The sequence below is a fragment of the Seriola lalandi genome, unplaced genomic scaffold, assembly GCF_002814215.2.
Source record: "Seriola lalandi dorsalis isolate HSWRI2012SDOR001 ecotype SW California unplaced genomic scaffold, Sedor1 jcf7180002054898, whole genome shotgun sequence".
In the NCBI taxonomy this organism is placed as follows: domain Eukaryota; kingdom Metazoa; phylum Chordata; class Actinopteri; order Carangiformes; family Carangidae; genus Seriola; species Seriola lalandi.
In genome coordinates this window covers 5211073-5232587 of record NW_019525450.1, presented here as the reverse complement: position 1 = coordinate 5232587, position 21515 = coordinate 5211073, and the positions used below count along the sequence as shown (strand labels likewise).

The 21515-nt window shown below is 42.5% G+C and overlaps 1 protein-coding gene across 3 annotated transcripts in view; it reads right to left on the bottom strand.

Moving 5' to 3' along the window:
• Positions 1–565: 565 nt before the first annotated feature.
• Positions 566–21515, bottom strand: part of kctd15b (potassium channel tetramerization domain containing 15b) — a 28656-nt gene continuing 7706 nt past the window's right edge. For all 3 annotated transcript variants that reach the window (XM_023429729.2, XM_023429728.2, XM_023429727.2), the window contains 3 exons: positions 18724–18868; positions 13617–13922; positions 566–4229 (listed from right to left, as the gene is read on the bottom strand). In XM_023429729.2, coding sequence (XP_023285497.1) covers positions 4071–4229; positions 13617–13922; positions 18724–18868 — 610 coding nt within the window. In that variant the 3' untranslated portion in view covers positions 566–4070. The remainder of the gene's footprint in view (positions 4230–13616; positions 13923–18723; positions 18869–21515) is intronic.

Here is a 21515-nt window from a genome sequence, read left to right as displayed (position 1 = left end):
GGAATTTTTAAAAAATGCAAATCTTCGTCTAAAATGACTTAATAACTAAGCAATATGTTTCCCCCTGTTCATTCCTTACTCTTCAAAAGAAAAAAAATAAGCTGTTATGTTTTGCAGACAGATTTACCAAAGTCAACTACTAATTCAGCCTGCTTCATTTCCATTTCTAACATTGCACATGCTAAGTACAAACTGAGTCAAGCGCTGCTGCTCAACTATGAAAAGTCCCCCTAGGTTTCTGCTGCTAATTAAGCAGAAGCATTTTTGAAAAGACCAAACCGTTTAACTCAGTGCAAAATATTGGGGTTTGGGAGCATATTGGTTTTTTCAAGATCTCGGCCTATTCCTCTGTTCCTCTGGAGCTTTAAACTGCTGATCTGGATTCAGCCCTGAAGACCACCTTCCCCACACATGCTCGAGTAGAGCAGACCCATTAGACAGTAGATATTTTTCGAAGCTGGCATCATCTGTGATAAACACTTTTACAGATAGAATAATGTGCTTCTCACGCCTTATCCTCCCCGTTTAAAGCTAATGAAACAACATGAGTGCAATGAGACACACGTCAGATATACAGTACATCCTTTTATTATCGCAAATATGCAAGAAAAGTCAAATGGAGACACTGTAAATGAACACATGCCCTTTAATACCACAGTCTAATTGTTTTAAACACTTTAAATAATATACATTTGCACCTTATTATACCCTTTGAAATGTTTTAATCCATATGTACACAGTGTTAAGCTTTGAATTCTTTTCATTCTTTTCGTGAAGAGGACTAAGAGGTCTTTTAAAAACACGAGGGTCTCGTAAAACCCAGAGTCCTGATAATTCAGTTTACAATAACTGTACAACTGACCTGCCTCAGAGGTGGGAGTGAATGCCATGTGAACTGGCTGAACACTGACCAGTACCATCTGAAAAGGGCGGCATGTGTGAACATGTCTAGGAAGTTTCCAGTCCTGTCAAGTTTGACTTGCTCTGTAGGTTGCCTGCTATTTATACGCTGAGTAGAGAGGGGGCATCCCTGGTTTGGTTATTGCAAACAGAGAAACCCATACCTGCAGTCTTTGTTCCTTTTTTCTCACTTTATGTATAAGTTTGAATGGTCACTCGTGTTTTTATTCACATATGCATGAGTCCTTAGCTTTTGGAAGCTAAAAGCCCACTCTGTGATTTCAAAATGCCACATCAGTAAGAAAATATGCCTTCGTTCCCTCCTCCCTGAAAAAAAAAAAAAGAAGTAATTCTTGCAGATGTGAGGTTTTAATATGGCATGGATCGTTTTTACGCCTGTTTCCTCAAGAACTAACCCAGATGAGTTTCCACACCTCATATCAACTGGATGAAAGATCTTGGGCTCAGCAGCAGAGTCAAGCAGCCTGGCTGTACAGTATGTTCTGAGTGTGCTCAGATTTGACTCATCAGTTTGTTTGGTTTGTTGCGGTGTGGTCCAGCGAGCCACAGCGTAGGAGGGCGTTCTCAAAAACCAGGGCATGGGGATGACACACCAGCAGGGGGTTCAACCCAAGTTTCTACTGGCACCACTGAGCTGGGAGCCTTCGGGGAGGCAGAGGGGGGCGAGGAGCGCTGTGAAGAGCCCAACATGCCTCGGCACATGAAAGGCCTGGTTGACCATTCCCTTTGAGGCGACTGTATGCGAAGGCGCAGGCCACTGGCAGGTCAGAACAAAGATGGGCTTGATTGTGAGAGAGACCCCCAGGGATGACTGCACAGGACTGCGGGCTATACTTAATCTGAGCTATTCTTTATCCACTTATTGGCCTCGTTTAATCAGCGGCCATCCGGAGAGAGCAGATATTAGGACAGTGTGGTCAGAAGAAGTGCCGCCCATTTTTAATGAACAACTAGTTTATAAAAACAACCCCAGTTTAACTCAAACAACTGCCAGGGCCCACAAAGATCAGAATGAGCTTCTCTTTTTTTCTTTTTCTCAGTCTTTTGGAATGGAAGAAACAGCATCTGTAAGTTACACACAAATATAAAGCATGAAAACTTGGCCTTTCTTGTTTCTGTCTTTGATCCAGAAATGTTGAGAATAAGACCAAAAGAATGAGAGCAGGATAGAGTAAATGCCGCCCACTCGCCTCTTTGTGAATAACACGCAGATTCTAGGAGTACAGTTCACTTTGGGTTCTGCCATACATATATGAGAAGAACCACAGAAATAATCTTGGCTTAGAAGTGACAATATTGAAACAGAGACTTTGCCTCTCAAACTTGGTCTGATGGTACTGTGAGCTATTCTCAACAAAACTGTCAAGACTGGAGGCCTAAAGGAACAAATGTTGGTACTCTTCACACTTCTGAATAATGCATTGTGTTCTTTAGCTATAAACTGTAAAAAGAGATGGCGTCTTTATGTTTGTACAATCAATAAAATAGGCACCTTGTCTACTTTGGTACCTGCAGTATTTGTTCTGTTGGAAGTTTTGCCTGTTTTGAAACATTTTAGTGTCCTAGTCTGCTAAAGCATGAGAAGATTAACAGCTCGACTTGGCACCGGTCACTGGGATCAAACGTGTTTTAAGGGAGCAGGGTAGGGCAGCTCTGTAGGAAACCTTTAAGTGCAAAGAAACATTAAGCATTTAGAGTACATCTCTTGCTGATCACGAGACATACTGGTAAACGTCGGCTTTCCACGTCCTCAAGTTTTCAACATTCTTACCCAGCAGAACTGCAATACACTTAGAGCTTGTGCAACTTCAACCTGTATTTTAAATTTACAAACTTTCTTTCAGTTTCGGCTCAATACGAACAAACGTTTGTGCTCGTGTGAGACAGAATTCGATCAGAGACCCGAGATATGTTTTACAGCTAATAAGCACAAATTCCAGAGCACTTTTTTTTATGTGTGCTGCACATTTGACTATAAACAATGTCGAAACATCCAGGTTCTCTTCCATTCCCATTTGAACAATGGGACTTTTTCCGGCTCTGAATGCATTGCCAGCCAGATCGCTTTAGCCACATAGCCCGGAGACATCTGAGTTTTTTGCAGCTACTGCCAAGAAATGCTCCCTCACAAGCTCTCAAAGCCTAATGAATACAATGTTCATACATCCTTCATATTGGAGAAAGGAAAAAAGAGACATTAAAAATAATCCTATTAATAATAATTGTTTACACCATGTCATGATAAGAACAGCAAAAGGAGCAAGAAGAACATACTTTAGAAACAACAATGAAAAATTGTAATAAACAATCAGTTTGGCAAACGATGCTGTTTTGAGCGAAGCTCTGGCGTCGTCTGTAGCCAGGCCTGTGGGGGTGGGGTGGGATGGGGTTGGAAGGTCGCAGGGTCTCGGGGGGCTTGGGCTTTTTGAAGGGTTCGTAAAACCAGATTATGTCTTCTTCCTGTCATCCTTAAAAACGTCCTGTCTGCCAAAGTTTTTCTTGTCCCACAGCAGGCCAGATTTGTCACCAATCAGACAATACATGGACCTCATAGAGACACAGAGGTGGATGACACACTGTTGAAAGGGGAGAGGAAGGGCGGTGTTGTGTTTGTGTGTGTGTGTGTGTGTGTGTGTGTGTGTGTGTGTGTGTGTGTGTGTGTGTGTGTGTGTGTGTGTGTGTGTGTGTGTCTGTTGAGGGGTGCAATGGATTGGGGTTCAAAGAGGATGGCAGGGTTGTGTCCCTCCAAAAGGGACAGGACGCCTTTTTTTATAAGAAGATGAGGGAAAAATCAACCAGTCATGGTGCTAAAATGGTTTACGTGAGCTGCTGTTGAGTCCATTTGTAGTCGTTGCTGTTTTCATCACAGTCCCAGATTCTTTGGGCGTTATTTAACGTAATCAAAAACTTTTGTTGCTGATGCTTTTTTTTCCCTTTGTTTGGTTCTACATTCCCCTTAGAGTTCTGCAGGGCTGGTGAGGTTAACAAGCCTCTGCTAATACTTAGGTATGCTGGGGGTGGTTGTGGTCCTGTTAGGGCAGGAACGGGGGCAGGGGTAGGCAGGGTGTGGTGCTGTGAGAAGATGGAAGGAGTATTGGGTGGGTAGGTGGGGTGAGGTGGGGTGTTGGCAGTCCCTCTCCCAGAATCCTCTAGTCCAGGGGTTCCTGTTTTATCCTGATGGGCGTGTTGATGGACAGACTCCGCCGGTCCTCGCGACACAACACGTACTCACTGAACTGGGACGAATCCACACCGCCTCCGCATGACGCCGCCACGCTGAAACCTTTCTGGAAAAGACGCTCTAGAACCTGCAGAGAGGACAGAGGAGGAGAGGGACATTAATAACAGGAGAGCCATGAGTTAAAGAGTTAAATCTAACTGAGACTTTTTACCCATAAAGATAGAGGCTCTAGGTTTCATACAGGAAAAGTTTGACAGTTTGGGAAATACGCTTACACCGATCCTGTGTGCTAAATATGAAGCTATTGCTAGCAGCCAACTAACTTAGCTTATGTTATGCTAGCCCCCTGTAAAAGGGCGATTTGTAGTTTTACTCGTCAGGTTTTTTACTGATTAAACAAACAAGAAACAATATGTAATTAGAGAGCTTTTAGAGGTGCTGGTAGGTGGATTTTGTTACCTTGGCACAGAAACTAAATTGCTGTTTTCATGTGTTTCTATTCTTCAACTAGTTAACTGGCTGCTGGCGGCAGCTTCATATTTAGCGTAGCGGTCTTTTCTAGATAAAATCAGACCACAGTCAGTCGTTTCCTTATAAAAATGACGACTGATTAGAAAGTTTATTGATAATACCAGAATTTTGAAGGTCTGCAGTGAAATTTAAATGATCATCAGCAAAAAATATAGATAAGTTGCGGATAGGTATCACTTTTTGATATCCATACATCCGTTCACCTGACATCAACCTAAGGTCTTCATCAGTCATAATATGCACCGTGTGTCATTAACCCTCCCCCTCCTCCAATCACACGTAGCGATGGAATAAAACCAGAGGGCACTCCGACATCACACCACCTCTGCAATATTCATGCTGCTTGCACTGGATTGGCTACTGAACCGAGGGCATGAGCTCAAAGGGATGAGGAGAGCGCAGTGTGAGTGAGGTGTGTTAAGGGGCTGAGTGGAGCTCAGCGTGGTGATTAGTGGAGCTCCTAATTTGAGTAATGAGGCTGGGGTGAGAGGAGAAGTGAGGTCCGTGAGCGAAGGAGAGAGAGCGACGTGCGGCGAATGAGGATAGGGAGTTCTGGGTGATCTGTGTGAGGACAAAGTGCTGGAGCTGTAGGGAGAGAACAGGAGACGACGATGCATGTTAGCCCGTGTGTCTTGGCATTGATACATGCACGCACGCACGTGCGCGCACACACACACACACACACACACACACCAGTTCAAATGTAGATACTCTCAGACACAAACACGTGAACTTCAACATCACTTTTCTCTCCTCGTCTGCCGTAATCCTCGTGGGATGTTGTTTTTTTTTGGAGGGGGTATATCTAAATCCCAGTTCTAGCAGTGCTGTGTATTTACTTATTCCCCCGTCCTTTTAATGGAGTGTGCAGTGCATGGAAATGAAAGGTCTTGCCGAGGGGTAACCCCTCCTGCCAGATACAGAGCCACAGTTCACGCAAAATAGATTGGTTTCTTCAGACGCCCATACACACACACATACTGACACATACACTCATGGCAAAGGATGACCTCTCTAATTACAGGAGTGAGAGCCCCATCGGAGGGCTAAAGTGGGGCATTTAGGCCTCCAGGTCGAAGGGCCACAGCCTCCCCTGACTCGGGATTAACGCAACACAGAAGAGCAGATAAATCATACAAATAAACAGAGAGAGACTCATGATATGTGTGCAAAAATATTATCTTCTAAATGCAAATTATAACACACACATCCACATGCAAACTTGTTGAGCAGACCTGACGCTCTGTAATTTGTGAGACAGAAGGGGCGGCAGGCAGCTGATGGTGAAGATGGCTAATTAAGAGACCTGCCCAAGCATCAAACATACCCAAATCCATGGCAGACGACGGAGGAGCCTAACGATTATGGAAATGATATTACATAGCCCTCTTTGATCATTGCATCACATTGCATTTTTCCCCATCATCTCTTAACGCATGTGGGACTCTGTCATGTTCGGCAATGAATTTGGTCACAGAGGAGAATGGCCTGATCAATAAAGATAGTCAGAAAACACTTTTATCATTAATGCATGGCAACACAAAAGACTTAAGGATATTATTATAGATAGTTGTAACTGACTCAGGGATACTGTAATGACTATGAGGAGCCATAGAAAAACTTCACATTCAGTTTGACACAGTGAATTAGTGCCACGGGGGAATAAACAATACACTGAATAATTAAGATACATCCAAGCAAAAGGTTTCAATGTCCACAGGACAATGTCCTGAAATCAATCCCAGCTGACAACAGAAAGTAATGCAGCCTCTTAAAAAGCTAAAACATGTCCTGGTGGCTCAGTTCAGCACTACATACTTGTGACCGCAGGCTTTCAGATCCCAGCTTATGTTGTACTTCTGCAGATTTCTCTGCTTACTTTCCTGCCTCACTTGAGCGAAACCATAACAAAATATTCTAACAGTGAGTTACATGTGAGCAGTCAGATTGGTTGAAGTCTAATTCCAAACATAATGATTTCCGTGAAATGGACTTATTGCTATTTAGCTGTCTTTGTTTTTTTCCTTTCATGTACACTACTTTGAACTTAAAGACAAACCACTCAGAGTCCAGTATTGCTGCAACATGTTCAGTAGATGTCACTGCTATTATTGCTTTTCAAATATGAAATCAGAATACAAAAACACAGAAGATAGGACAACTCTTTATCACTTCATAAAACTTTACTAAAGTTTCCTTTTCTTCCCTGAACATCAGCACTTCTCCTTGTCTTTTCCCTCCTGTGTGATTGAAGCAGAAAGCTGAATAAAAGCTTCTCCTCACCCTCTTTATCCCCACTGATCCCCAAACATTTGAAACATAATAAACCATTCTCACTGTTGCAGGGTCGACGTGGCTGCACAGGGATCTGCCTCCCAAACACACACGTACCATTCAACATAGAAACCATCTCTCTGAGCTGAGCTGCCACTCAATCTGGGGTCGCCATGGGGATGAGGAGACGATATATCAGCCTAACTCCTCTAACCTCCCAGCACTGTATATTTTCAATGCAGCGAAGATGGCGAGGCAGGAATCAAAGCGGTTGAGTCTCAGCGCTGGAAACCAGAGCACAATGTAATATTGATGGCCACCGGAGTGCACACACACACACACACACACACACACACACACACACACGCTCGGTCGCGGCACCTCTCAGGAGGCGCTGGAAGATACTTGCTCCTCATGGCACAGGGCTCAGAGTTGATTGACACGTGTGACACTGTAGCATGTGATGGGCGCTACACTCAGGGGGTCGCTTTTGTTTAACTATGCACAGTCTTTCATATGTGACAGGGAGCTCTAACTGCAGTATCTGCATCGTATCCTCTGCTTATCTCAAGCATCTGGCATAAAACAGAATGGAAGCTCCAACTCTTTCTAATTCTCCCAGCCATCTGCCAGCTTTTTTTAGGAATCACCAGCGACAAAAACAATTTGACAGTGTAATGTATTCTTGTAGCATTTGCAGCACTTTCTCAAGTTGCTGCGTTTGTTGAACTTGGGAGACGGAGCAAACGATCTCACATGGGCACTTTGATTTTAAAGAGTGGCACAAGTATTTTAGTTCAAGTGATCTCAGTGGGAATGCAACCCCTAACCCTGGCAGTGTAAATACCCACTGACCTAGATGGGAGAACAGAAGTGTGTAGGGTGAGCTCGGTCCTCAGAGGGACTGCAAGTAGTTCAGACTAAACCGAACAGACCTGAGCATGTGAGGATGGAGGCTCTCACACCACCAGACTCATTAAGTAACATTTTCTTCTTCATCTGTGGTCTGTGGTTTCTGCTTTGGAACCAGTGGTGTGACGTAACTGAGTACATTTATTTAAGCACTGTACTTGACATACTTTTCCATTTTCGCCACTTTATACTTCAGCTGCACTCCATTTCTGAGGGTACTTTTTATTACAATACATTTACTGTGATTTACAGATTCATATTCTATATACAAATCAAATGTTCAGTCTATAAAATATGATGCAGTTTTATAGAATAAAATACCTCAATCAGTACTAATAATCCAATGATTTAATATGTAATAACACTTACAGGGTAATTTGCCATCATGGGTACTTTTTCTTTTGATATTTTAAGTACACTGAAGTCCACTACTGATGGTTACATTCACACAGCAAAACCTATTTTAGATGACATTACTGCAAATGTATAACACGAATGAAGGCTGTTACATCTTTCAGTGTATTCATAATTGTATGACGTAAACAGAGGTATTTTTTTCATTATATTCCATTTTGAATAAAGACGATTCTTTCTGATAAAATCGTTCTATTCCTGTGTATCCGCAATCCCATTGGCTGTTGCCAGGGTAACAAACCATCTGCAAAACCCACCTAGGTTGCATCCTAGAAAAATATGAAATCATTTTTGAACAATCTGCTCTCAAGCTGTCAGTCAAGTCTCTATCCTCTCCATTGTGCATGTTAATCCGCTGCCTGTTAGCGCCTGATGTTGTGCTCTTCCCACAGAGCCACACAGGGAGGCACAGGGACCCCTAACCGCAGCAGTGTTAACGTCTTGCTCTGCCACTCGGGCAGCTGAGGAGCACCGCTGAGGTGTTTGTGTGGCCTTGTCTGCTCTGATGAGCTGTGCTTTCTCTTTCCACCCGGCGCACGATTGATGGAGTGGCAGTGTGACATGTAAGAGTGTTGCAACATGTTGCGTTCCCCGCCTGGGCAGTAGGGGGACAGGGGGCCCTTCTCTACCTCTACCTCTGCTGTCACATTGATGAAGGACAGATTGGCTCTGGTCTGATCTGAGTGCTTCATCATGGTGATGTATGGGGCAGCCGGCCCGGCTCCAGCTCTGGGACGCGCGTGTGTGTACACCTCTGTGGCTCTTTGGCTAAATGTTTTCCCTCCGTTAAGTGCCTTTGCTGCTCTCTGTTTCTCCGCGCTGGATCTACATCACAGCGCAGGTGGTTTGCATTATTCCCTAAATTCCATTCATGACTACATGGAGAATCACTCGCCAAGGTGGAGTTGTTTATTCTCAGTCTCTCACATTTGAATACACAAGATGTGAGGACTAAAGAGGGCTAAATTTGTAGTACACGATGTAATACTGATTCCTTCCATGATATTCTTTCTGTACACTGACACATAAAGTTAGTATTGTTACATTTCTAACTGCAAATAGAAGATGATAGAATAACATATCAGAAATTGATACTCTTGAACAAATCCTAAAAAGGACAAATGCTCGAAATGCTCTGAATATCAGCGAGTAATTGAGTGACTTTTATTGACCTCAGGGGTGTTACTTTGTCTTGAAGTGAATAAAAATTGAATAAACTGAAAAAGCCAGGATGCTGTGCTTAGTCTAAAGTATTGAGAAATGTCATGTTATCTCATTGTGACCAAAGTATCACAAGGTCTAGTGGTTTCCAGCCTCGGGCCAGACAGCAACAGTTGAAACTAAAATGAATTCTCTATGCCAGTGACATGTCATAAATCGAAAACAGCGTATATTTAAAAGTTGTCACATATCCATCTCTTTCTTCTCAGAGCCTGCCAGTACAGTCATAAACGCTCTGTTCCAGACAGCAATGCATCTGCCCCGTACAACCCCCACCTCCTTTCTCTGTGGGCAGGGTGTGGTTGTGTGTGTGTTCCCCTGGGTTGGGGTCCAAGACTGAAATCAGATCAGAGGCTCATTGTCTGGCGGGTAAGACGAGGATTATTTTCCTAACCTTCTCATACCTTCATGCAACAATGACAGAGGACAGAATGAGTAAGTTGTTTAGAAAAATCTCCCCTTACACCAAAAAACACCTCCATCTGCTCCTTGTGTCCTCATCCACATCGACTCAATGAGCCGGGTCCCTCTACAGTGCATGTGTGTGTGTGTGTGTGTGTGTGTGTGTTTGTTGCTTTTTTTAAACTGAATTTTGTGTATTAATGCGTCTTTAAGAGGCCAGCATGAGACAAACAGGGGGCCTGACCCCACAACTAACACCACCTTAACCGAGAGAGGCCATACCGTGAGACAAAAAGGGAGCAGCGCTCACAGGAAACCTTGAAGCTCCAGCTCCTCTTTTCTGTCAGCAGTTTGTCTGAATAGAGGATTTCAGCTCAGCTCGCCTTCAGAGGAGCAGCCTAATAAAAACCTTAACAATAAAAGCTACTTTCAGACCATGTTAGTCAGATGCGCTCAGATCCCATAACCAGTCTCACTGGTAAACAGAGTGAGAAAATGTTGTGTTAGTTGATGCGGCCAATTAATTATATTGCAAGTCATTTAAAAATCTATAAAAGAAGTATAAACTGGTTTAGGCTGTTTGAGAAATTGTAAGTATGGTATTAAAAAATGCAATACGTGTATTTCAATCGCCTTGAGCGGTGTTATATTGGAGTCTTTTTAAAAAAGGAGCTGTGTCTTAAAAAGGAGTAAAGCGTAAATTATGCATATCATTTTCCCCCCCTTTCCATTCCTCTTCTTCATTTTTTCGCAGGAAAAACATGGCCGCAATCCACACATGCTTTGTCCCACTCGCTAGGCTCTCCTCCCTGGAGGTGGTCTCTCACACTGGCAGGAGGGAGGTGGAGGTGTCAGAGCACAGTAGCCTGCCTGAGAGAGGCTCTCTCTGGGTGCTGGAGGGGAGGAAGGCTCCTGTATGTGTTGGCCTGTTCGTGGCTGTGGGCATTCAAGTGTGTTATATTGAGCCTGTGGTGTGAGGCTGTTATGCCCCCTCCTCCTGTTCTCCCTCCTCACAGACCTCTCTGGGTAACACCACTGCAAAACTAGTTTTCTGAAGTTGTTTTTAACATCTCACTGCAAGGCTGTTGTTAATCTCAGTCACCTGTTTGAAAATGGTATAATATGCTACAATGCAAAGGTATTTGAGATTATATCGGGCCAAACTCAGATTTCCCATCATGCTACAGCCACAAGAGCTACTTGGAAGCTGTGTAAGTCCATTTCTAGACAGAATGAAAAACCACACACAGTCTATACACCTGCCATTACCTCTGGTAATCTCTTGACAAACTGACTGTAGCTCCATCAGAGTAGCTATTATCTCAGTTAGTGACAACAAGCTATTAACTTTACTGTGGAAAAAGCAGTGTACAGGACCGCATCATGAAAAGTGCCTTAAATCAGAATGAAGTTTTGAAATCTGTGTCCACCAGCCTCAATCCTGGCTAGTGACCTCAAACTAAAACCCACAGACTGACACAGGATATCTGAACTGAGAGAGTGAACAAGTGATGCCTCGTCTCCCTCAGCAGATGCTATGCTAGGCGAGCTAACGCTCGGTTACACCAGTGGAGCAGCACGGTGGCCACGTTTGTACAGTACAAATGCCAGACAGGTGTTTGAGTGTGTATGAAAGTGTTGAAGGGTGGAAGTGAAAAATGGTTTCCTTGCTCAGCAGAATCCTTTGCTAGAAAAATAAAGGTAAAAAAAAAAAAAAAATGTCTCCACTGTGGCAGCATGCAGAGCGTTTACAAGGTTTACAAGTTTCTCTGTGTCCTGTGGATAACCTCATAGATGGGTCTGATCCCATAAAACACCTACGCTGCCAAATCAAAGTTAAACAGATGTAAAAATACAGCGTCTAGACAAAAATGCACACAAGGGCCTCACTGCAAAATCATAAGCAGACGTATGCTTTTAAAACAATTATCTTCACTTCTTGATGGAGGAAAGATTTTATCCTTAAAAAAACACTGGCTACAGACATCAAGATAAAATAACAGTCTATATGATGTAACAGTTTACTTGAAGGGCTTTGTGTGGCATATTACAAATGCATGCATCACATAATGTGTTTTGACAACATTTTTAACACCTTAAAGTTACTGAATACTTGCCCCAGGAAGACTCAACCCTGTATCCTCTAAACTATATGTATTCGCCAGTTTAGCTTCACTGGATGCTATGTGTGTGGTTACATTGTTCCTACAATATGCATTTATTTATGGTTGTATGTTACTTGTCTTGAATGTACACACGCATTGCCATTTATCATGCTGCGTCTTCGAATAGTCCAATTAAATAGTCAGAATAGTCCAACTTTGGGACTTGAGATGTTCTTGTTCTTAATCTCGTCTCAGTAATCTCAACACACAGGACAGCTCTGCCTCAGCTGTGCCTCCAGCACAACTATCCATTTCTACCTTCAAACAGCGGAAAGAACAAATATCTCCACAGATATACTGACACGGCACAGACACACTGAATAGTAGCGCCGCATTAAGCATCAACTTTATATGTATTTTAGTTTGCAAAGTTAAGTTAGCCAAAAGTAATGTCTACAGTTTGAAAACACAGTCTGCTGTATCACAATGTGACCAAATTCCAGGATATAGTGGGTCCAAAATGAATCAAAACAATCTTTTAAGTGGCTTGTTTACAGTATTATATTTCTAAACTGTATGACGTTGTAGTTCCTTTTACATAAGAAATAATAACTAAGCATGAAAGTCCTTATGAATTGTTGTTTTTTGTGAAGGAATACCCTGGGACTGCACTGAAAATTAAATTTTGCTCACCGTTTGTAACCTGCAGATTTAACAGCTGACTCTCCGCTGTCTGAGTTATATCATAGCATCATTTCATTTAAAAAAGAGATTTTATTAACACCAAATACAGAAGCTACATTTGATAAAAAGTTTTCTCTTTGCCAGTTCATTGTGTGTTAGGGGCAAATAAGTTTTCAAGGTTGTAAACATCACATTTTTATTGTGGAGTAATACTGTCTTGTACTTTATCATGGAGTTATTTGAAGAACCTTATATTATTTCTCTAATATTCCTAGAGGAAGAAAGTATCTGGTATTCAATATTAATTCACTATTTTCATTTTTACAATCACTAATATTTTTAAATAGTAACTCATAATGTTTTTCCTGAATCTAAACATGTTTTTTCTTTATCACATTTTACAAACGTAACAAAATAATTTCTGTTGAATACAACAGACATGACTTTTATTGTACTTCTATTATTCTATCTGGAGATTCTCTGAAGTTAAAGGATGTATTTTATTATCTGTCATTTGTTACTCAAGGCTGCACATTGTACCTAGTGTCAACACGTAATACACCCACATCAAGGAAGCTACACTCACAGCGGTGGTGTAGTACGTGCATATCCTGGTGGACATTACAATAAAGCTTGTGTTAAAAACTGTTCTGTGCTGCTTCAGTGGTCCATCTTCTAAAAATGTGCTACAACTAGATTTGTGTAGCAGAGCTGTGCTCTGTAGAAAATGTCTAGAATGTATTAAAGGAGCCACATGAAGATGGAAGTGGGGATTTTGTTGTTGTTGTTGTTGTTGTTGTACTATAAGTTTTACTAATTCGTCTTAAAGCAATGTTTTCCAGTGAATATAAAAAATTCATGATGGTCTGATAACATGAATGTTGTCTCCAAAATCCCTTATAGGCCACTCAAGCAAAGTGTTTCCAACCTTTCACCACAACAGAAACAGGAAATGCATCATGGTGTGTTACCTGGACGGAGTTGAGCCTGCAGTAGCCATTGAGGGGGAAACGGATGACGTGCGTTGGGTCCTGGTTCCAGCCGGCGTTGACTGAGTTACACATAACGTCTCCAGTCTCAGGGAAGATCTCCTCGATGAGGACCTTCTCCCCGCTCAGGGCGATCCTCTCGCCCAGGTCGGGTGTGACACGAACCACCAGGCAGTCGCAGGGCTGCGCCATCCGTCGTTGCTCGCGCTCCTGCTTCCAGCGCTCCAGCTCTTTGATCATGGGCGTCAGCTGGTAATAGCGCGCCTCCTCGTACAGCAAGTGGAAGTCCTATACCGCAGGATGAACATGGAGATGAGAGCAGTGAGTTTGCATGTATGTACGGTCCTCTTGGCTATATGTGTGATTAACACACTGTGAGTTTCAGTACATTACATCTCATCACCAAGGTCATCAGGACAGAAACCTGCACATACATAGAGTTGTGCAACATTAAGATGACAATAGAAGGTATATTCACAGGTTATCCTGATGGCTTCCCCACAGCGACTAATAGCAAGGTGTCCTTGAGCAAGACACTTAACCTCTAATTACTCCAGGAGAGTTGTTCTGGCTGCATCTGCTCTTTGACCCTTAGTGAAACATCAACTGTGCAGCACAGGCATGAATGGAGGAACAGTGATGGAGAGGTGTCCTACTATATCTCTAAATACCTTAACATTCATGTTTGTGTGTGTGTCAGAAACCACCAGTGTCCTTTGTCCTCATTGTCTCTTACAAGATAATTTTACTAAGGTTTGCAAAGGTCAAGGCATCGTGTCTTTGACTCACACACTTGTTACCTTGCTTCTCACAATGTCAGCAGAGCAGGAGTTTAACTTTATACTGCTACACTCATGCTTAGCGGATCTAGATAAGAAACAGACAAATACCCACAATGTAAATGTAAAAATGACCTTTGTTTGTCCTTGTGAAGTTAAAGATATTTAATAGCTACAAAATCTCTAACTTGTTTCTATGGAGTGCATCTTCTAGAAAGACGAACAACAAACTAAGATTAGTGATGGCCTCTGACCAGCAGGACAACACTCTCAATAAACAAAGCACAGCCATGCTGCAGCTCTCCTCCACAGTCGCTCTTGGCAGAGCTGTGTTAGCCTTTAGCATGTTTTAGTGAGCCGACTCCAGAAAGGCCATCAGTAGGGCTCCAGTGAAGTGGGATGGTACATTCCTGTGTGTAGACAGTCTGCAGCAGATTGCTCGCCTCTCCCTCCTGGGCAGGGCTTGCTGGGGGCCATTTGCCCTTGTGCTCTTGCCTCTAATTTCCCATAAGACCAGATGGCACCATCATTCACCGCTACCATAGAAAATACAGGGAGGCGGAGGTTCACTATTGGAGGCAGACGGGAGGTGAGGAAAAGATATGTGCAAAGTGAACATGAGGACAATCATCAGTCGAGGAGGATTTTAATGTATTCTTCACATAGAGGGAGTTTTATGTTAATGAGGATTGTGGCCCGATGTTAAGCTCCTATTAGAAAAAGATTTAATTAGGTTACACCTAAATGCTGGAAATCTTTCTGCTAAACAATTAGCAATTAATAAATCTGTGTTCTGATTAGTGTTTTGCAGTGACAAAGAATGACAGCTTAATTCAATCGTAGTTGAAGAGCTACCATCACTGCCATTGGAAGTTTATTCTTACATGATGTTCCTGTTACTTAGCTTCTGGCTATAGTTCATTTCAATATATGGACGTTGTGAAACCACAGCAAACAACCGATTGCACATTTGGTTACATATTTAATAGACACAGAAAGAGGGTGCTCATCTTGGTGCACTGCAAAGTCTTAACGCCCTTGAAAAGTGACACAATGTGTGTTTTTGTTCTGCGGAAACAACATATGTTTCATATAGTCTGCATCATTGGTGGCTGTGTGTGTTGGGTGCCGGGGCCGCCAGGGAGCCCTGATCTAAAAAGAGTTTTTCCCCTTCCCTTTTCCGGACCACTGCTGGGTATAGAAACAGAGCATGGCAGCAAACAGCATATTCATTAACCCTGCTGCCTCTGTCAGAATCTTTAGCCTTGAAAAGCCTCCCTCACTGGTTTACCCCTTCATCTAAACTGTGCCTTCATCTGAGGCGTGTGAACAACACCCAAATACAACTCCATCTGGACGGGAGCGTTGACGCAACACATCTTAAGCTGATGGTCTAATATTTAAGATTTCAGAATGCGAAAGTAGGGGGGAGGGGGGGAGTGGGTCCTTTTTTTCCCTTTTTCTCTCCCTTTCTCCCTGTCTTTTTCTCTCCTGGCCTTCTTGCTGCAGCTGACAAAACTCATACTGAGACACTCCCCTTCAGGCAGCTCTCTGTATCAAAGTGTAGCTCCTCATCCTTCACAGGTCTGAAGCCATGGATGGATATGTTTTTAACAGGGGTCTGTCTGCGAGGCACTTTAGTCATCCTGAGCAGTGCAGAAAACAACAGAGTAATCCTAAGCGCTGAGGTGAGGATGAGAGGGAGACAGGGCCAACAGCTCCGTCCTGGCTGCTGGAGCTGCTGCTACTGCTGCCAGCTCTACGAGACAATTCATCCCCCAATCCTGTGTCCAGACAGCCCGTTTGAGCTTCAAAATAATGATCCGACCTGATCGCCCACCGGCAAGGCAACATCTCAGAAAAGGACAGAGGGAGGGAGAGACAGAGAGGGAGGCAGAGAGCGAGAAGAAGAAGAAAATGATGGAAACTGTCACTATGAGGGAGTCGGAGGACTGATAAAGACCTACCGTATGTTTTGGACTAAAAATGACCGAACCCACACAGGGAGAGGTTCACAGGGTGTGGGTTAAACATCCCACTGATGAAAAAAACCCCAGCCAATGCTCATCTAGGGCACAGCACCCACAAAAAATAAAAACATTAGTTCTTTCCTATGAGTTTTAGCATTTGATACCGAAAAAAAAGAAAGCCTTATTGATTTAAAGTGCAATACACGAACCTGAATAAACTGATGCAGTAACCACTAACTCTTAACGGTTTATAACCATGCCCTCAATATGACTGAGCATTGCTTACACTCTTGTGATTAATTGTAGTCTGAATAATGAGATGAGGAAGGATATTAATAGTGAATATTTTGTTCCACTGATGTAGGCTGAAAAATTTCTTTTCCTATTCTGCTCAGACTTTCACATTGATTTAGCAAAACACACAGCGCCGTGGCTGCCAGCAGCAGAACAGACCCAGCCCTCGGGCGACGGCAAGCCTGATTGTGTTCAGATAAGGACATGCTCAATTCCGCCTCGCACTATTTGCATTTTTTTTTCCTGGGCTTCACGCAAATTGAAAGGTATGCAGATCCACACAGGCTTATGTGAGGGGATCGTGATGAGTTGAAACAATGAAGTCCAATGCATTCTCCTGATTGGACTGTCAAGATTTCACAGAGAGGGAGGGAAAAAAAAGCATGAATAAGAAGGGGAAAACTAATCAGTTGTGAGTCAGGCCGTCATTTGCCAAAATATGCAGGGCTTTCATGTCATGTTCTGTTGTTTGAGGTTTGGCTCTTGTAGAGACTGATGAACAAGTGCCAGCCCAGTGGAAAGGTCACGCAAGTTAAGGTGGAGTAGAACTGAATAGTAGAATACACCTAGGCAACACTGAATAAAACCTTGAACAGGAATAAGCTGTGGGCAGAATACATAAAAATTCACACAAATCCACATATGGTTGTGGGGATACTTGTGAAGTGAGACTAACTTGCTAGTAATGCCATCAGTTTGGTTTAAAGCTGCATTTTTATGTTAACAACAGCTCAAATCACCATGTATAGTGTGGAAGGAGTGGCTTGTAGCGATGAAGCTTCAAACAGCTATCACACAAATCTGCATTTCCCTGCAGCTCTACAGGACATTTTAACATCTTTCAGCTCATTGTTTTGGTTTTACAGCCCTCAACTTTACTGCTGTGGTTCACTCTCACCGTTCTCGTCTACATCATTCTCATGGAGGAAGCTGTTTTCAAAAAAAAAAAAAATTATAGAAAAAGCTGTGATACGTCAGTCAAATGCTATCTGGCTATAACCAAACAGCAGGCAATTAGCGACTAGCTGGTGAGCATAGTAGAACATTTTTATGGATATTTTGGATATACTGGCTTTACATTTTGCAGATTTCCAGAGGCACAACTTCAAATAATTGCTAATGTTGCTCCCTGTCTGCTGGAAATCTAAATAAGCAACTGTTTGCTAACATGTTCCCTATATCAATTTTAGCATATACTTATCAGCTTTAACAGCTACTGGCATAGAAATATGAACTCTGTTTTACTGTATTAAGCTGGGAGATAGAAAATCAACCTGCACAGCTCAATTCAAAAATACAAAACTAATAATCTAAAAAAAAAAACCTTGTATGGATTAACTGGTACCAAGCTTTGTTTTGTTTGCCATTAACATGTGCTTTGGATAATTTAATATACATTCATAACAGACATGACATACTGTATATGCATTCACTTACAACAGAGTTGTTTGATGCAGATGGTAAAACAGGAGCTACGAGTGTGCAGTGTCAGTGGTGTAATACGGGCCAAAGCAGATTCAGTGGGACTTCCTGTCTGTATGGGAGTTGGTCAGAGCAGAGGGGCGTACAGGCTATTTCACCTGTGCTCACCTCTATAGAAACCACTCTGAGTGAAAAACAACAGCTCAGGGCTTCGGCACACACATTATTGGGCCATGCTCCAGCTAGCCAGTTAGCATTTTACCTCTCCACCACTGTAAACTCCAACTGAGTCTGTGTTTCTGTTTTTTTCCCCCCACTCAGAGTTCCCTAATCAAATGTATGCTCCAGGTAATTATGTGTTGAATGGGAAGAAGGTGAGTCTACGTTAGGCGTTGTGAAAACAGAGGTGGCGGCTCTGTTGTGGTATTGGGTCTATTTTGAAAAACATGAGACCCCTGAGAGAGCAGGTAAACGTATTCACATTTACTCTTCCATACAATACTACTGCATGTCTGGGCAGATGGCTTAACATACTCAAGCTTTTTATGTTGCAGTGTTGTCCAAACAGAGCTGATGGTGCAGACAAGTACACACGATACAGTATGTTGTGGTGCGGATATATACCTTGAAGTCATCTGGAAGGAGCAATTTGCTGGTCCTGAGGAAACTGAGAATGTAGCGGAATATCTCGCCGTCCCGATCTATGAAGTAGTGCTGCTTCAAGCTGTCCAACACGATGGGCTCGGTGCCATTGAACAGACGACTGATTCTGAAAATTGAAATACACACACACACACAGATGCGCACGCACGCAGGCAGCCGCACACACAAACAGACACACAACACACACACATAGTGGAATGAGCCAGCTCCTTTCAAATGCATGAAACAATTACCCTCCATTTATTTTTCAATTTTATTAGCACTAAGCTTGAAATGCATTAGCATCCCAGGTTGAAACAAGGGGCTTAAGGCACAGTTGCTCCATTCCAGACTTGTTTGAAGTGTCCCTTCTGCAGGAAGATTACAACAACACACACGCTTGCTGCTTGTACTTACAGAAATTAATGGCATGAATGTAGCATTACAGCTCTATTATTCCATCTGTCAGAGGGGTGGAAATGAAACAGAGGTAGGAAGTGGTGGAGGGCCACATACTAATGTTAAGAAAACATCTGGAGAAGGATATTTCACTTTTACAATTTAACTTTGTGATGATTATATGAGGAACTTGGACAGCTGCACCTCAACTGTATGGCATGCCGAGTGTATTTAATGCAGAATTTGTGATGATGTCTATCAGCTGCTCTATATTTTATTCGTATTGAGTGCATAATTCTGTAGCCAGAATTCCACTGTCCACTTAAAACTATATTTAAATTTCAAATTTGCTTTGTACTGTATAGTATAATCCTAATCCCAGATACATATTTTGGTGAAATTAGACAATTTTATCAAAAATGAAATGTTGACCTTTAAAAATCTATATTTGTTGTTAGGGGTCTATTTTAGGAAAAGAATACGCTAAATTTTCCCTTTGGTAATAAAGTCATACTAACTGTCTAAGATTCCTGAACACGGAGTTATTTGGCTCAAAGTTAAAGGCAAAGCAAAGACTGAAGAACTGACTGAGTTTTGAATAACTGAGATAATTAAAACATTATTCAAAATTACATCAATAATGTGTTCCCTATTAGGAAACACATTCATTAACTTTAACAGTAATTAGATGTATGCGTTTAAGATTTCACCAAATATTGACAAGACTTTGGTGTAATAATAAGACACTTGTTGCTGCCTAGCATCCCATGGTTAACCCCTTCCCACTGGTGTGCTGCAAGATTAAGGGCTTAGTTGAAGTTGGCTACAGGGGCTCATCAAGGCAAAGAGTGGAAATTGCTCTTATCTTTAAACTTTCATCACACCATGTTGGCGCCGTGCCTGGAGATACCCTTGGACAGATATTCATTTCCCCTCGTCTTTGTGTGGTTTTCCTGACGCTTACCTGCAGGTCCCTCTCTCGCTGGTCTAATAATCCTGTCTCGGCACTTCCACTCTATCTGTTTGTTCTTTTACGAATGCTAAATATCCCTCTTCAATAATTAAAAATAATCTTTCCTCTAAAATATTGAGAATGCGGGTTACAAGTGCTTTTATTTTGAAAAACTTTTTTTTTTTTTCTCCCAAAGCACAAAGCGCAACAATTTGCTTCATTTTGTGATTCATTTTGAAACAAAGCTCACGTCTCCCTCAGCAGAGAAACCTGGAATGCCTGTGCAGTGTAAATATGCCGTACTAGTGATTTACACAAGAAATCTGTTGCACATAACCTCCTTAACGGTTTCACTGCACATTTCCATCGTCTTTCTCAGAAACAGCTCTTGGCAGGGCGCTGCGTTGCTGTTATTATCATCATTTTGATGTAATCAACTCTTTAATCACAGTAACAGCTTCTAGGTCGGCTGACAAAGTCGTATGACAAAGAAAATTGTAAAACCTATTTGCAAACACGCCGACCGACACACACACGCACACACACCCAGCACTGTCTCAGCACGGGCATTGTCAAATTCTATTACAAGACACTGGAAGGGAGGCGCAGTGGGAATGTCAATGAACAAACAGCAGGGCTGGCTTCACTCACAGACTCGTTCTGCTGAATTTACAATTACAATTGTCTACTTGGTGAAAGTGTGTGAGTTTGTGTTTAATGGTTGTATCAGGTATCTCCTGACCCCGATGTGTCGGCACAACACACTGAAGCTATCACATCAAATTCACCCTGTTTCTTTTTCTTTGACTTGACTGTGTGAAGAAGCAGAGCAAAGATGGTTCTCCCTCCCTCTCTCCCCTCCTGCCATCCTTTCTCTCTTTCACTCTCTCTTTTCTTTCTCTCTCTCTCTCTCTCGCTCTGTCTCCATCCTTCTGCCTTACTCGCTTTCTCTCTGGAAATCGATGCAAAATGCTTTATAAAAAACCAATACTCATCTCCCTGTTTTGCCTGAGGTGTTCCTTTCTCATATGGTCTTGCAATTCTTCCAGCTAGAATTTCACCATACCCCTCCAGGCTAACTCTGTTTTTCATCTCCACTTTTTTAAAAAGCAATTAAAATGCTGCCTGTTTTTCTTTTTCTTTCCCTCTCCTCTACTCCCTTCACTCTCTCGCTCTCTTTCTCTGTTGGTCTGCTCATTTTTTCCCTTTCTGTTAAATCCCTGAATTGGAAGTGGGGGTTGGGGGTGGGTGGGGGGTGTCTTTAACAGGTAGGGAGAGAGAAATGGGTGGGGAAACAGAGAAATTAAGAGCGAAGATACACAAACAGACAGGCCAAAAGACAAGGGGACCGGCAGAGAGAAAGAAGAGAAGGAAAGACAAAGATATGGGAAATTAGAAGAGAAATCAGAAGAAGAAAAAAAAA